This window comes from Bison bison, unplaced genomic scaffold (genome assembly GCF_000754665.1).
Source record: "Bison bison bison isolate TAMUID 2011002044 unplaced genomic scaffold, Bison_UMD1.0 scf7180017864371, whole genome shotgun sequence".
NCBI lineage: Eukaryota > Metazoa > Chordata > Mammalia > Artiodactyla > Bovidae > Bison > Bison bison.
The window spans coordinates 5,063,871-5,077,952 of record NW_011494943.1 but is presented as its reverse complement, the minus strand read 5'-3'; the positions used below and the strand labels follow the sequence as shown (position 1 = coordinate 5,077,952).

The 14,082-nt window shown below is 48.3% G+C and overlaps 1 protein-coding gene across 1 annotated transcript in view; it reads left to right on the top strand.

Annotated features, from left to right (window-relative positions):
• SLC39A11 (solute carrier family 39, member 11) overlaps nt 1–14,082 on the top strand; it is a 291,460-nt gene that overhangs the window by 171,532 nt on the left and 105,846 nt on the right. The window contains exon 6 of the mRNA XM_010856086.1: nt 14,032–14,080. Coding sequence (XP_010854388.1) covers nt 14,032–14,080 — 49 coding nt within the window. The remainder of the gene's footprint in view (nt 1–14,031; nt 14,081–14,082) is intronic.

The following is a 14,082-nucleotide window of genomic DNA, read 5'->3' as shown; positions in this document are numbered from 1 at the left end:
TAACAAGCTTGGGCGTCCGTTCTTTCTAATATATATTTTATTTATTTTTGGCTGCGCTGGTCTTAGCCGCGGCATATGGGAACTTTAGTTGGGGCACGAGAAGTCTTAGCTGTGGCATGTGGGATCTAGTTCCTCGACCAGGGATCGAACCCAGGCCGCCTTCGTTTTGAGCACAAGGTCTTAGCCCCTGGACCACCAGCAAAGCCCCTGGGATTCCATTCTTAATGGGTTTTCATTGTGTTTTCCTGGATCCTTCTTTCTCCCCGAAGCTTTGTTTTCTAGAATGCCTGTCGTACCTGCAGAGTCCTGAGCCCTGCCCAGGTCTACCACGAGTTCCGAGAATCTGAACTTAAAGTTTTATTTTAAAGTATAATTTTTATAGAAGTTATTTAGGTGTCATTTCTTTTTAAATGTTATTTTATTATGGTAAGAATACCTCAGGTGAGATCTACTCTCCCTTGCCAGATTTTTAAATGTAGGACACGTCAGAATTGACTGTTGGTGCAACAGGTCTGTAGTGCTTAACTGAAATTTTATACTCTTTGATACTGAGGACAGAATATAGCCTGCCAGATCAGTAAACAAAGGATGCTGGGGGCCATCAGACCATCCACCACTGTAGCCGCCCTGGGCTGCGTACCCTGAGGGGATGCAGGACGGAGAAAAACGGGATCCTGGCCCTAGACAGTGAAGGTGCGTTTCGAAGGCATGATTTCAATGAGCCTGACTCTTGCATCTTCCGATACAGAGGCAAGCGCTGAATCCATTAACTTGAGATGCCTGTTTTTCTCTTTTGCCATTTCCTTCTCCAGTGCATGAAAGTGAAAAGTGAAAGTGAAGTTGCTCAGTCGTGTCCGACCCTCATCGACCCCATGGACTGCAGCCTTCCAGGCTCCTCCATCCGTGGGATTTTCCAGGCAAGAGTACTGGAGTGGGGTGCCATTGCCTTCTCCATTTCTTTAATTAACACTAGTCTTTTGATGTTCTGACTACCTGTTTTTGTTTGGTTTTGTTTTCAAAAACTTCTGTGTTTCCTGACTTCTCCCTTACCTCTTCAAAGCAGTCCTTCAGTGCTGAATGGACAGAGGAGCCTGGCAAGATTCAGTCCATGGGGTCACAGAGAGTTGGACACAACTTAGCAACTAAACAACAATAACAACAACAACAAAATATTCATATATATATATGTGTGCGTGTATGAAAGTAAATCTGAAAATGGAAATACAATGGTTTAATGAAATAGCATCAGAATATTATTTATTTATATTACATAGATCACATGTATATTTATATACGTATGTCTGCCTGTCTGAGGCTTCCCTCATAGCTCAGTTGGTAAAGAATCCGCCTGCAATGCAGGAGACCCTGGTTCGATTCCTGGGTCGGAAAGATCTGCTGGGGAAGGGATAGGCTACCCACTCCAGTATTCTTGGGCTTCCCTTGTGACTCAGCTGGTAAAGAATCTGCCTGCAATGCAGGAGACCCAGCTTCAATCCCTGGATTGGGAAGATCCCCTGTAGAAGGGAAGGGCTACCCACTCCAGTATTCTGGCCTGGAGAATCCCATGGACTGTATAGTCTATGGGGTCGAAGAGAGTGGGACATGACTGAGTGCCTTTCCCTTTCACTTCTGCCTGTCTAGCTATCCGTCTGTGTCTGTCTGTCTGTCTACATATTGTAGCTTTCTCTGGATCATAAGCAGGAATGCTGGTGACCTACTTTGCTCCCATCTCCTTGATTGTCACATATTTTTTTAGGAAGTGAAAACTGGTATCACTGTTAACCTAAGTAAACTGCATTAGATCAGTAACTCTATTTTTTTTTTAAATGAAAGAAAAAAAAAGTTGCTTTGTAGTTCCAAGAAAGATTGACCGTATCTTGAAGGGCACCGGCCTGCTCCTTTTATTGATGGAAAGTTCCTCTTGTCTTTAGCGGCACGTGGTCCCTGCTGTAAGCTGAAAATGTCAACGCGACTGTGGAATTTTGAAACGTTCACATTCCAGTCGTGGCCTGCTTCTGCATTGCGGGTGTGGGGCGTTGGGGTTGGACGGTGCTTGAAAATTCTGCACCGGGTTCGATCGTGATCTAATTTCTCCTCCTTCACTACGAACCTCCTGCTTTTGGCGGTTTAAGTGAAGAATGGACCAGGTATGCTAGCCACGCCATTAACCTTTCTTTCATGTTTTTATAAATGGAATACAAGTTCACCGTGGGAGCTGCTGAGATGGACGGGTTTTGCGCTGTAGTTGCTGTGTGCCTGCCAGGGGCCCCACACCCATCGCCTCGCACCTGAATTTCGGGGCGGGCAGCATTAGCATCCCCACGTGGAGATGGAGACCAAGGTCCCCGGGTACCGAGCGACGTCCCTGAATATAGAACCAGGACACGGTGGGACCAGGATGAGAACCTGGGTGGCCCAGGAACCGGCTCCTTGAAAGCGAGTGAACTGACCTCATCCGGTCCCCCAGCACCACTCCTCTCGCGTCCTCCATGCCCAGTGACGCCAAGAGTCCTCTGGGTCATTAGCTCGGAGAAGAAGGGGCAGAGAGAAGCCTGGAGGGGTGAGAAAAGAGGAGAATGCCAGAGCACCTGCTGTGGGCGCCCACCCGACTTGTCTCCCTGGTAGGCGGCTCCTGGAGGCCTGGGCGCCTTCGGCCAGCGACTCAGCCTGTGTCCGCCCCATCCCCAGCTGCCCGCACCCACCACGCGTTCTTTTCTTTGGTTGATAGTTCCCTAAGACAGGGGTCCCCACCCTCCGGGATCTAACGCCCGATGAGCTGAGGGGGAGCTGCTGTAATAATGATAGGAATGCAGTACACAAGAAATGTGATGCATTTGAATCATCCTGAAACCGTCCCCCTACCCCCACCCCAGGGTCAGTGGAAAAGTGGTCTTCCATGATGTGGTCCCTGGCGCGAGAAAGGATGGGGACCAGTCACTGCCCTAAGGACTGAGAGAGACTGTTAGAGCGCCTCGGAGCAAAAAGATGATGCTGCTCTGGGGTGAGCACACTGCTGTCTCTCTTTCTCTCTCACACATGGGCACACCCACACACCCACACACACACACACACACGGACACACACAGGTGCATATGCTGAAAAGGAGAGTCCAGAGGACCCACAGCCGTGGTAGCTGTCTTCCCCGATCATCCAGCCCGAGAAACAGGTGGCTCATGCGTCCAGGTCACTTTTGCTGATCTGGAGAGAGGGGAGGCAATGATGGAACTCGCAAACTCACACCAGACCAGCCAGAAACATCCCCTCGCGCCTCCCCAGCCATGCCAGCAGGCTTTTCTTTCCACGGTCCACCCCCCACCCGCAAGTCAAACTTTGCAGAACTTCGCTGTCACACAAGGTGCCCTGCAAACACCCGGGGTGGGAGAGTAGGTTTTCTTTACTAGTTGGGACCCTGATATTGGGAGACTTGTTTTCTTTTTCCTAACAGCGTGGGTAGCTGTGCTGAAGTTTACCCCTGCCCTCTGTCTGAAATGTTTCTTGAACAGATTAATAGCATGGAAATTCTGCTGGGGAAATATTTACCTGATTAGGAAAACAAGACCTTTAGAGACAGACATTTAGCTGCGTTTCCATAATGTATAAATTATTTGCATCTCAATGTAATGCTAATTGCTAAGCCCATGCTGATTGGAAATGAGCCCAACTAACCCACGGATGTTCACCAGGGCCTTGATACAGCTTCACCCTTCCAGCCTCATAGGTTACGCCGGCACAGGGGCCCTTCTCAACTCAGAAAAGTGCAGGTGCTTCTGCCCCATGCAGGCTCTCCGTGGGAGGATATTCTTTGTGGTGACCTACATCCTCTCCCCCAGGGAAGGGATTTTGTCTGCTGATCCAGTGCCGTTTGCTTCCAGTGTGTCCATCGTCTCCTGGAGTTTCCTCCTGGTTAGTAAGCTCCTCTGTTGAGAGGCTGCTCAACCCCTGGTCCGAACCCCCCACATAATTCCTTGTTATCCTTTTTTTACTTAAATTTTATTTTTGATGTGGACCACTTTTAAAGTCCTTATTGAATTTTCTACAACACTGCTCCTGTTTTATGGGGGTTTTTCGGCCGAGAGGCACGTGGGATCCCAACCCGGGATCAAAACTGCACCCCCTGCATTGGAAGGCAAAGTCTTAACCACTGGACCATAAAACACACATGTTTAGAACGTCATCTGTATCAGAATTACTGGGGTGAGCCTGGAGGGGCTACGTGGCTTGTACAATGCAGACTCCTGGGCCCTTCTCCCAGAGGCTCTAATTCAGTAGCTACCAGGAGGGGGTCCTGGAGTCATCTCTTAAGCGCCGCCACCATGCACAGCTACGGATGCTGTTCATTCCGCGCTTGGAGGTACAGTGATCTCGGCTATGAGTCTTTATTCTCAGAGGTAGCGGAGCTGGCAGAGCAGCCTCTGTCAAAGGTGAAAGGGGGCCTAGGACTATGGAGCTCACACCAGCCGTTGAACACAAGCCCTGAAACAGATGCTGTGGTTTTGGATGCCTCCTCCTAGACCCGGTAATTTACAACCACTAAGACCAGGCAGGAGCCACCATCTTTCCCAGGGAGGCGGCGGGTCCTTTGCAAAGCTCCCCTAAACCTTCTTCTCCAAGATGCCCAAAGTTCTCCACAATGCCCTCTCTCAATGTGGTGGTAGTCGCTAGCTGTGTCCGACTCTTTGTGATCCCGTGGACTGTAGCCCGCCAGGCTCCTCTGTCCTTGGAATTCTCCAGGCAAGAACACTGGAGCAGGTAGCCGTTCCCTTCTCCAGGGGATCTTCCTGACCCAGGGATCCCACCCAGGTCTGCCACATTGTAGGCAGATTCTTTACCATCCAAGCAACTAGGGAAGCCCTTCTCCAAAGAGGCGTCTGGAGCTCTTTGGAATCAAGTGTCTCCTTGCTGATGGATGCCCCAAAAGCCACGACGGTCCTTTCCCCACCGGGGAGTTTGCACTGAACACAGCATGTCGGGTCACCTACGGAGAACGAGCGATGGCTCTGGAGCCCACTTGGGGTATATTTTTTAGCGAACAATTAATTCACCAGAGATGAGTTCATGTTGATGAAACAGTTGTCTGTCCCTTTATAAAATAGAGGAGCTGACCTGGTAGGTGGACATTTTAATCTTGTTGGAGATCCAGGCTCCACTGACGCAGAGTAGAAGTTATTATCATACTTAGCTATTTGGAACAAGCAGCGTTTTAGTGGGTGGTTTGCTTAATAGGATGAGAAATCTTTAGCTAATAGAGAACCCATTTCTTCTTCTGATGTACATTTAATTTTTTACCAATTATGCAGACCTATTTGTTTCGCCATTGTAGCAAAGCAATTGCTTATTCATAAGCATCAAAGCTAAGGCACGGATGACTTCCAGTGCCTGGAAAAATTGTGCAGACTTAAAAGACAAGGGGATCTAGTCAGCCTTCTTACACAGCACAGAGCCTCTGATGCTCCTGTGGATTGTGGATTATTAGAATGATAAATGGAGATATATCTATTATAGTTACTAAGGTTGTAAATTAAGTTTTTCTCGGTTGTGTCTGACTCTTTGCAACTCTGTGGACTATAGCCTTCCAGGCTCCTTCTGTCCATGAAATTCTCCAGGCAAGAATATTGGAGTGGGCTGCCATTCCTTTCTTCAGGGGATCTTCCTGACCCAGGGATCCAACCCTGGTGTCCCACATTGCAGGTGGATTCTTTACCATCTGAGCCACCAGGGAAGCCCCGATTAAGGTTTTCACCATGTTTCTTAAACTCCAGATGTGCCTCTGCCTAAAGGTTAGTAACTAAGCATAATAAATACTTCAGTGATCTTTCCATGAAGCTTCCTTGGTCTCTCATGGAATCTTTTCCTATCCTGACTTATACACAACCCACGTAGCAAGCACAGCCTTGAAAGATTTCTCGCTGAGACAAACGTGTGGCCACTTTCAGAGGAGAGTGCGCTCACAGTTGGCCCAATTTCTCCCTGACCTGGAACTCGGGCCTGAAATCGGGCACAGATAGGACTGTAGGTTAAAATGCAGGATATCCAGTCAAAATCAACTTTCAGATCAACAATGGGAACTTTTTAGCATAAGTATATCCCCTGCAGTATTCGGGATATACTTATACTGAAAGGTTTTGTTTTATCTGAAATTAATGTGCAACTGAGCAGCACCCTTTTCATTTGCTAAATCGAGAAATTCTTGCAAGGGTCCTGTCCACACTAGATATTCTTGCTGTATAGGCAGACTTGTTTTATTGCACTTTGTTTATTGAACTTTGCAGATACTGCTTTTTTTTAAAATAAATTGAAGGTTTGTGGCAACCCAATGAAAATGTTCACTTTGCACCCAAATCTTGGAGAAGGAAATGGCAACCCACTCCAGTGTTCTTGCCTGGAGAATCCCAGGGATGGAGGAGCCTAGTGGGCTGCCGTCTATGGGGTCGCACAGAGTCGGACACGACTGAAGCGACTTAGCAGCAGCAGCAGCACCCAAAAGGTGTACTGGAATGTTGATAGCAGGCCTCTTTAAATTTTTGGTTGTTGAGGTATAGTTGATTTCCAGTGTTGTGTTTAATTTCTGCTGTACAGCAAAGTGATTCAGCTAAACATATATGTGTATATGTAGGTATATATATACATCCTTTTGCATATTTTTCCGTTTTATTTTATCACAAGTTATTGAATACAGTTCCTTGGCTATACAGTAGGATTTTGTCTGTCCATTCTCTGTATAATGGTCTCCACTTGCTGATCCCAAGTCCCTAATACACCCCCCCACTCCGCACCACCGCCCTGACAGCCGCTGGTCTGCTCTCTTATGTCTGAGAGTCTGGTTCTGTTTCATAAGCAAGTTCATCTATGTAATAGTTTAGATCCCACACATACGTGATGTCGTGCGGTATTTGTCCTTCTCTGGCTGACTTCGCTCGGGATGATAACGTCTGGGTCCATTGGGTTGCTGCAAATGGCTTTATTTCCTCCTTTTTAACGACTGCGTGATATCCCACTGCGTGTATCTCCACGTCTCCTTTATCCATCCCTCCGCTGATGGGCGTTTCAGTTGTTCCCACTCCTGGCTACTGCGAATGATGCTGCTGTGAACATAGAGGTGCGTGCATTTTGTTGAACTATAGTTTTGTCCAGCACTTTTTTCTTAAGGGCACTTTTCTGTCCTGAGGAATGTCAAAAAGGAATTTAGTAAGTGGAGGCTGAAATTTCAACGTGACCAACTGGATCCATTTGTCTACTTTATGATATCCACTGCTCCCAGCTCCATCTCGTTACTCACTGACACGCGTAAGTGGATCACAGGAAAATTACTCGTGTCTCTAAGGGATTGTCTAATCCTATTCACGTTCCTTAAAGAGACCTCCCTTGCACAACAGAGGAAAGTAATATGCCTGGAGCTATGAGAAATGTCCGCTTTTATTTGTAGTCAGAGGGGAAATGTCATTTCCCCCATAAATAGATACATTTATTTTTAAATGAAAAATACTCAGGCTGACTGAAAAAAACAGCATGATGAAAACTTGCAGACCCTGCTCAGAGGACTGTAAATGGAGTGGCCTTTCCGGAAATTGGTTAGACCAACCTGTCAAGGCCCTTGGATCAGCAGTTCAACTTCTGGGAATTTGGTTCAAATTGCTGATTGTTTATATAGGTTAAAGATTCTGCAGTGATATTTTTAGGGAAAAGAAAAATTTAGGAATAGCCTAAATGCCCAGTGGTTTAAGAAGGTGAACAGTAATTTGTACCACTTGAAATGCTTCTAAGGGTTTTTAATCATATGGGGGAAATGTTTGTGTTGTGTTCAGTGGGAACAAAAATAGTCTGCGGTTGTATAATGTGATCATCCCAGTTATGTAAAACCACTTGAAAAAGTGTGGAAGGAAATACAGCAAACTCAAAAAAAATGTTTTTTCAGCTGATGTGATTTCAATTTTCTTCTGTATACTTGTAGGCTTTCCAAGGTTGCTTAAGTCTGCATTTGTATCTTTAGAAATAAGGTTATTAGGAGGAGAGTTTGTGCTGGGGGGGTCCTTGCCCAATGGCAGGATGGATTGAATGGCTAACCAGCCCTGCCTTGACCACTTAAAACCATTAAATGTATTAAATTGATGACATTAAGTGAATGTCCTGCCTGGTTTTACGCCGGGACTTTACATTTGGAGCCGATGTGATGCTATTTCCATGGGGTTCTGGGCGATCTAAAGACAGTCCTGGGTGAATGAGTGTGTAAGGAATTTCTTCCAGGAAAGGCATGAACATCTTTTTTCCTTCCGTTTCCTCTTGGCTCTTGATCAGCGATAGACTGCGTTCTGTCACCCAGCCATCGCACCCCGCCTTCCCTGTTCCTCACAGCTGAGTCACCTTTCAGGTGCCCGACAGGTTCCAAAGACAGGACTGAAGGCAGAATGTTGAAGCATCAGAATCTTCCTCCGCCCTTGAAAATCCTTTTTTTTCTCCCTGAAACCACCGGGACTTTCCTCCTCCCCACCACGATCAAAAGCCAGGAATGAGTTTGGTTTATCGCTCCATCTCCAAGGCCGTCTCTCCTTTCTTTGGAAATGGAATCAGAAATTATCCTGAAGAGGTAATACTTACTGAAAGATGGAGAGGGAGCCCTGGGTCAGTGAAAGGAATCTTCTCTGGTTTATTTTCAAATGCATCTCTCTTGCATTTGCGTTTGTGGAAGGCATGTGACAAATCGCATCTCCGTTGCAGTTCAATTTCAGGAAACCAGTTGTTGGCCAGGAGTAATTTATGAGCAAGCAAGTAAGCACCGGAATGTTTAAGGATCTTTTGCACTGAGATTCCCCATCTCCCACCATTTGCAGTACGAGTTGTTGTTGTTGTTTTTTAATATCTTTTATTTTATTTATTTATTTGGCTGAACCAGGTCTTAGTTGCAGTGCGTGGGATCCAGTTCCCTGACCAGGGATTGAACCCCGGACCCCCTTGCACTGGGAGCCAGAGTGTTAACCACCGGACTACCAGGGAAATCCCAGCAGTAGGAGCTTTTCCTCACTTGCTAAGCTCTGCTTCCTGGGGTAGGCCAGCCCTTTCACATGGTCCAGTGGCGTGTGTGAATCATGAAGCTGGAAGACAGAGTTAGTGCCCGAAGTGAAGGAGCTTTCCTGGGGTGGATGGGAGGGAGCTAAAGGAGTACGCCCCCATGTGGCGAGAGCGAAGCATTGCGCCTTTTAACATCCGGGAAACCGAGAGCAATGACTCAAATGAAAAAGAAAAGGATAGATTTGGGACTGAACAAAAATGCCCTGGAGCCATTAAAAACTAGAGTCCCAGAGGCTAAGGAATTTAGAAAATATTTCTGTAGTCTTAAATGAAACAAGTGGAATATGAAACTGTATATTAAGATGTATAAGCCACATACACACTGCTGTATTTAAAATGGATAACCCACAAGGGCTTCTCCGGTGGCTCAGCGGTAAAGAATCCCCCTGCCGATGCAGGAGACAGGAGATGCAGTTCAGTCCTGGGTGGGGAAGATCTTCTGGAGGAGGAAATGGCAGCGTGCTCCAGAGTTATTGCCTGAAAAATCCCATGGACAGAGGAGTCTGGCAGGCTACGGGCCACAGGGTCGCAGAGCCGGACGTGACTGAGCACAAGCATCGCACAGCAAGGATTTAGGAAGAAGGAGTTTTTTCCAGGGACCTGAAGTGTTCTGTGTTTAGCGGACGAGAATTTGCCTACTTGTGCTAATTCAACCAGATCATCTCCAGTAATATCTTGGGGACATTTCTAAAGCTCCTGTGGCTGATGATCTGTTAATTAGCGTTCCTCTTATTCTCTGGTGGCCTGAGCGTCCATCTCCGGGCCTATTATTGATGGATTTGGTCGATTACATCATCACAGGGACAGCAAACATCCTGTTCCTGCTGAGTCTGGGCCCATGGGGGATGAAACGAAGACTACCGTGGTGTTTATCTAGCAAGATGAAGTCTGAGGTCCTTGAATCTGTAAGGACTCATTGTTCCAAAATCTTCCTTGTATTTTTTTTTTTTTTTACTGGAAAGATGATAGAAAGTCCCACCTTACTTTCTGAAGCATCGCTGATGGGAAGTGATTCAGAGCCTGTGATCTGAGGACATCAGGCCCTTTCACGGGGGAGGAAGTCACACCCCAAGGGGAGGGGGCTTATCTCCTCTCCCCGCAACTTCCCCAGCTTGTGCCCACCAGACCCGGCTCTGTTTTTTGCTGTACAGTATGGTGAGTTGGTACAAGCATCATGTCCCTTGTTTGGGGGAGAAGAAAGCAGGGGACAAATGTGTGCAATAAAGTCACCTCGTGATTCAGCTGGAAAAGGGAGCCTTGGTCTGCTCTGTCTGTTCCCTGTAGTCCTCATTCTCACATTTAGCAACGGGTTGCCCCCCCGGCAGGATGAAGAGCGGGGCGGCAGGCTGAGCCCCGGCCTTGGGCCCCTTCCGGGTGTGGGTGTGTAGATGCTCGAGTTTAAGTTTTTAAAACATTGGGTTTTGATGATGGGCAACTTTGAAGTCTTTCCACCTTCTTTAAAGGATTGTAACCCAGTGTCCCTGGCTTGGTGTTAATAAATATATCCTATGGACAGCGGCTTTATACTTAAAACAGTAGATCTAACGGGTTAAGAAATAGTGTCTTCATGGTTTCAGGTTTGTGGACGAGCGGGAGTGATTATAGATATGAGATTTCCACGGAGCCTTTTCTGCCTCTGGTGATGCAAGCTCACTGGGTCTCTCTGAACTTAAGTGTCTTGGATTTCAAGTTCCTAAATGTCACTGTGGTGATTGGCTTTGCTATGCTTTCGGGCTTCCATGGTGGCTCAGATGGTAAAGAATCTGCCTGTAATGCAGAAGACCCAGGTTCGATCCCTGGGTCGGGAAGATCCCCTGGAGAAGGGAATGGCAACCCACTCCAGTATTCTTGGCTGGAGAATCCCAGGGACAGAGGAGCCTGGGGGCGGGCTGCAGTCCATGGGGTCTCAAAGAATCGACATGACTGAGCGACTAACACACACTCTTGTGAGCATAGGGGTAGGTCACCACGCCACCCCCGACTCCCGGTCAACCGCAGGGCCCTGGTTAAGAGGTGGCTTCTGGAGGCAAAGGACCCAGCTGGACTCCTGAATCCAAGATGAACTCAGGACTTGGAATTCAGGGCTGTGACTTGGAACCAGCTGCTCTACCTCTCTGTTCTTTAAGCTCCTCGTTTGTTGAAGGGGATCATCTCTACCTCATGGGGCTTTTTTAAGGAAGGAGGATTTGTTGAGACTAAGTTCTCAGTATTACCCCCATGTCACTGGTGAGGTTTTTCATTCCTAAACCCGACATCGGCTGTTTCTTCCGCAAAACGTCCTTCTCCTTTGCCAAATCCTGCTTGAAAAGTGCCCAGACCTCTCCTCTCCCAGGAAATCTCACGGGTCGATCCCTGATCCCACACCGGGCTCAGCTGTTGCCTCTGTTAAGGGGTCACCCTTCGTCCGTGGTGCTGGCATCTTACTGGACAGAGTGTGAAGATTTAACCAGCCTTTCCAGGAGAGGCGAGAACATTCACGGCTGGGGACGCACCCTTCCTCTCGGTGATGATTTATCTGGACTAATGTTCCTCGTTGCAGGCTCATTAGCGGCTGTTATCAAATGCTGGCTTATTTACCTTTCCCAGCGCATCAGGCGTTTGCACCCTCCCATTTCTCACCAGGGAAAGGCAGCCACATCCGCGTTCACACTTCGGCGAGGACCCCGAGGCGAGGCGCGCATCCTCACCTGGGTTTATCAGTCTTTACACCTCTCGACATTTCTGTTAAACGCGTCTTTGGTGCTGGAATTTGCTCACGAGGCCCCCGGCTCCGTTGCTGTCTGTGCGTCACTTGCAGGAGGCCTAGAGTCGGATCCTTCTGTGACAGTGACATATGAGCGTGGCCTCCCCGTGCTTTTTTGGGACAGTGCACTTCTGTCCCTTCGATTCAAGGGCGTGATCCATGTCCAACCGTCTGTCCTTCCTGAAGTTATGAAAATCCCAAAGGGAAGAGTTATTCCTTTATTTTATCTCTATCAACTCCCACCAGAGAGCATCCCTGTTGGGGCTGTGTATTCAGAGGAGAGTCCGGGTGTCCGGGGTGTCCACTGACTGACCCCGGAGACAGCTGAGTGCCCCCCATCACTGCACAGCTTCCTCTGTGCCCAGCACTTAGGCCTGCTTGCTTGTGCCTTTGGTGTTTATGGACTTAAAATCCCACGCATTTTGTTCAGTTCCACGACAAGCCTCTGTAGCCTGAGTTATCAGGTATTGTCAACAATTAAAAAAAAAAAACGAGGTGTGCCGAGAAGCACACACCTGTGCACACACACACGAAGATCATCTAATATTGGAGGCAAGAAAGATGGTACTAGACTTCCCCGATGGAGCAGTGCATAAGAACCCACCTGCCAGTGCAGGGGACACGGGTTCGATCCGTGGTCTGGGAAGATCCCTCGTGCCTTAGAGCAGCTCAACCTGTGCACCACAGCTGCTGAGCCCACGCGCCTAAAGCCTGTGCTCTGCAGCAAGAGAAACTCTGCTCCGAAACTGGAGAGTAGCCTTCGCTCGCCATGACTAGAGAAAAGCCTGAGCAGGAACAAAGACCCAGCGCAGACAAACTAATTAATTAAAAAAAGATAGGCGGGTCCAGGGGTAACTGCATACTTGCGCGTGTGCACACACACACACACACACTCACATGCATGCACACACGTATAGACACCACAAAGTGAATGTTGAGCTTCCGCTTGTGCAAATATCGCCTTGGAGGAGTTGCAATCCCCTGAGACAGTTGCACCCTCCAGGGGCTGGTGTCATGCATTGTGGCTCATGACCATTGGAGGGCTGATGACCCTGGCACTTGAGAGGATGGATCACAGGCCCCTTCTCCCCAGTGGCTCTGAGCCTCCGCTGTCCCTGGGAGAAAGCCCCCTGAGGCCAGCTGGGGAGGAGCGAGCCCACCTGCCCTGCACGTCTTTCTTCCTCTTCAAGCTGCTTGGTCTCAGCAAACCACCGCGTAATGGTTTGTTTTTTTTTGTTGTTGCTGTTTTCATGTTTTGATGTATTCCACTAAAGTCTGCTCATCTGAAAATGGAATCAAAGATCTGATCCCATTTATGCAGTGAGAGTCTGGTCTTGACATGAAGTACCCAGGATGTGAGATAAGCGCCCTTGTCTTGCTTTTCCGCCAAGAGTAAGCAGAGGCCGCACCATCCTCCTGGTGTCAGGGGTAACGGAAGCCTCCAAGTTTCTTACTTTGATGTTGGGAAAAGTTTTCTGCAGTTTTCAGCTCAGAGACAAGAATGATTTTACTTGTGAAAAACGTGTCCCCAGAGAAGGGAAGCGGCCACCATGGGGAGGTCCCTGCTGGCCCTGTCAGAGCAGAGCCTCAGTCAAGCTTCTGCTGTTCCCCCCAGCCTGGGAAGTCACACAGTTTATCCTCCAAAGCAGGACACTTTTGAGAGTGCAAGAGGCCACTAGTAACCCCCTTGGGGGAGCAAGTCAAAACTGGGCTGTCAGGTCTCACTGCTCACGGTGGACATCCCGACGACAGGACCTGGTGGCCTGTCTGCGTCGTCCGAGTCAGGGTCTGCAGGCTCAGATGATGGAGAGGCTCTCCTTTCTATTTGTGCCACCGCGGGTTTAAGATTTGATCAGGACCCTCCTCCTCCGGGAAGCCTCCCTGATAGGTAAGGGGCTGCGAACCGCAGCCTGGATTCTCTGCCTCAGTCTTGCTCTTCTGCATTTCAGAGCCAGGCAGTTTGCCTCCATTAGGAACCGGCAAATCACCCATGGATATTTGGGATAATCTGGGCACTTGGGAAACCATGAGTATTTGGGATAATCTGATCCTAAGAACAGAGTAATGAATGAAGGTGTGGAGGACCAGATGGATGCATGTACGGACCATTAGGAAGTTAGGAAATAGACCTCGTCCGGTCGTGCAAGCTCCCCCCACCACTGCTTGTCCAAGTCCTGACGTACCTTCTTTCTGACGGCTCTCTCTATGTCCCTCTTTCTGCTCAGACAAGAGTGAGAACGGCGAGGCGTATCAGAGGAAGAGGGCCGTGGCCACCG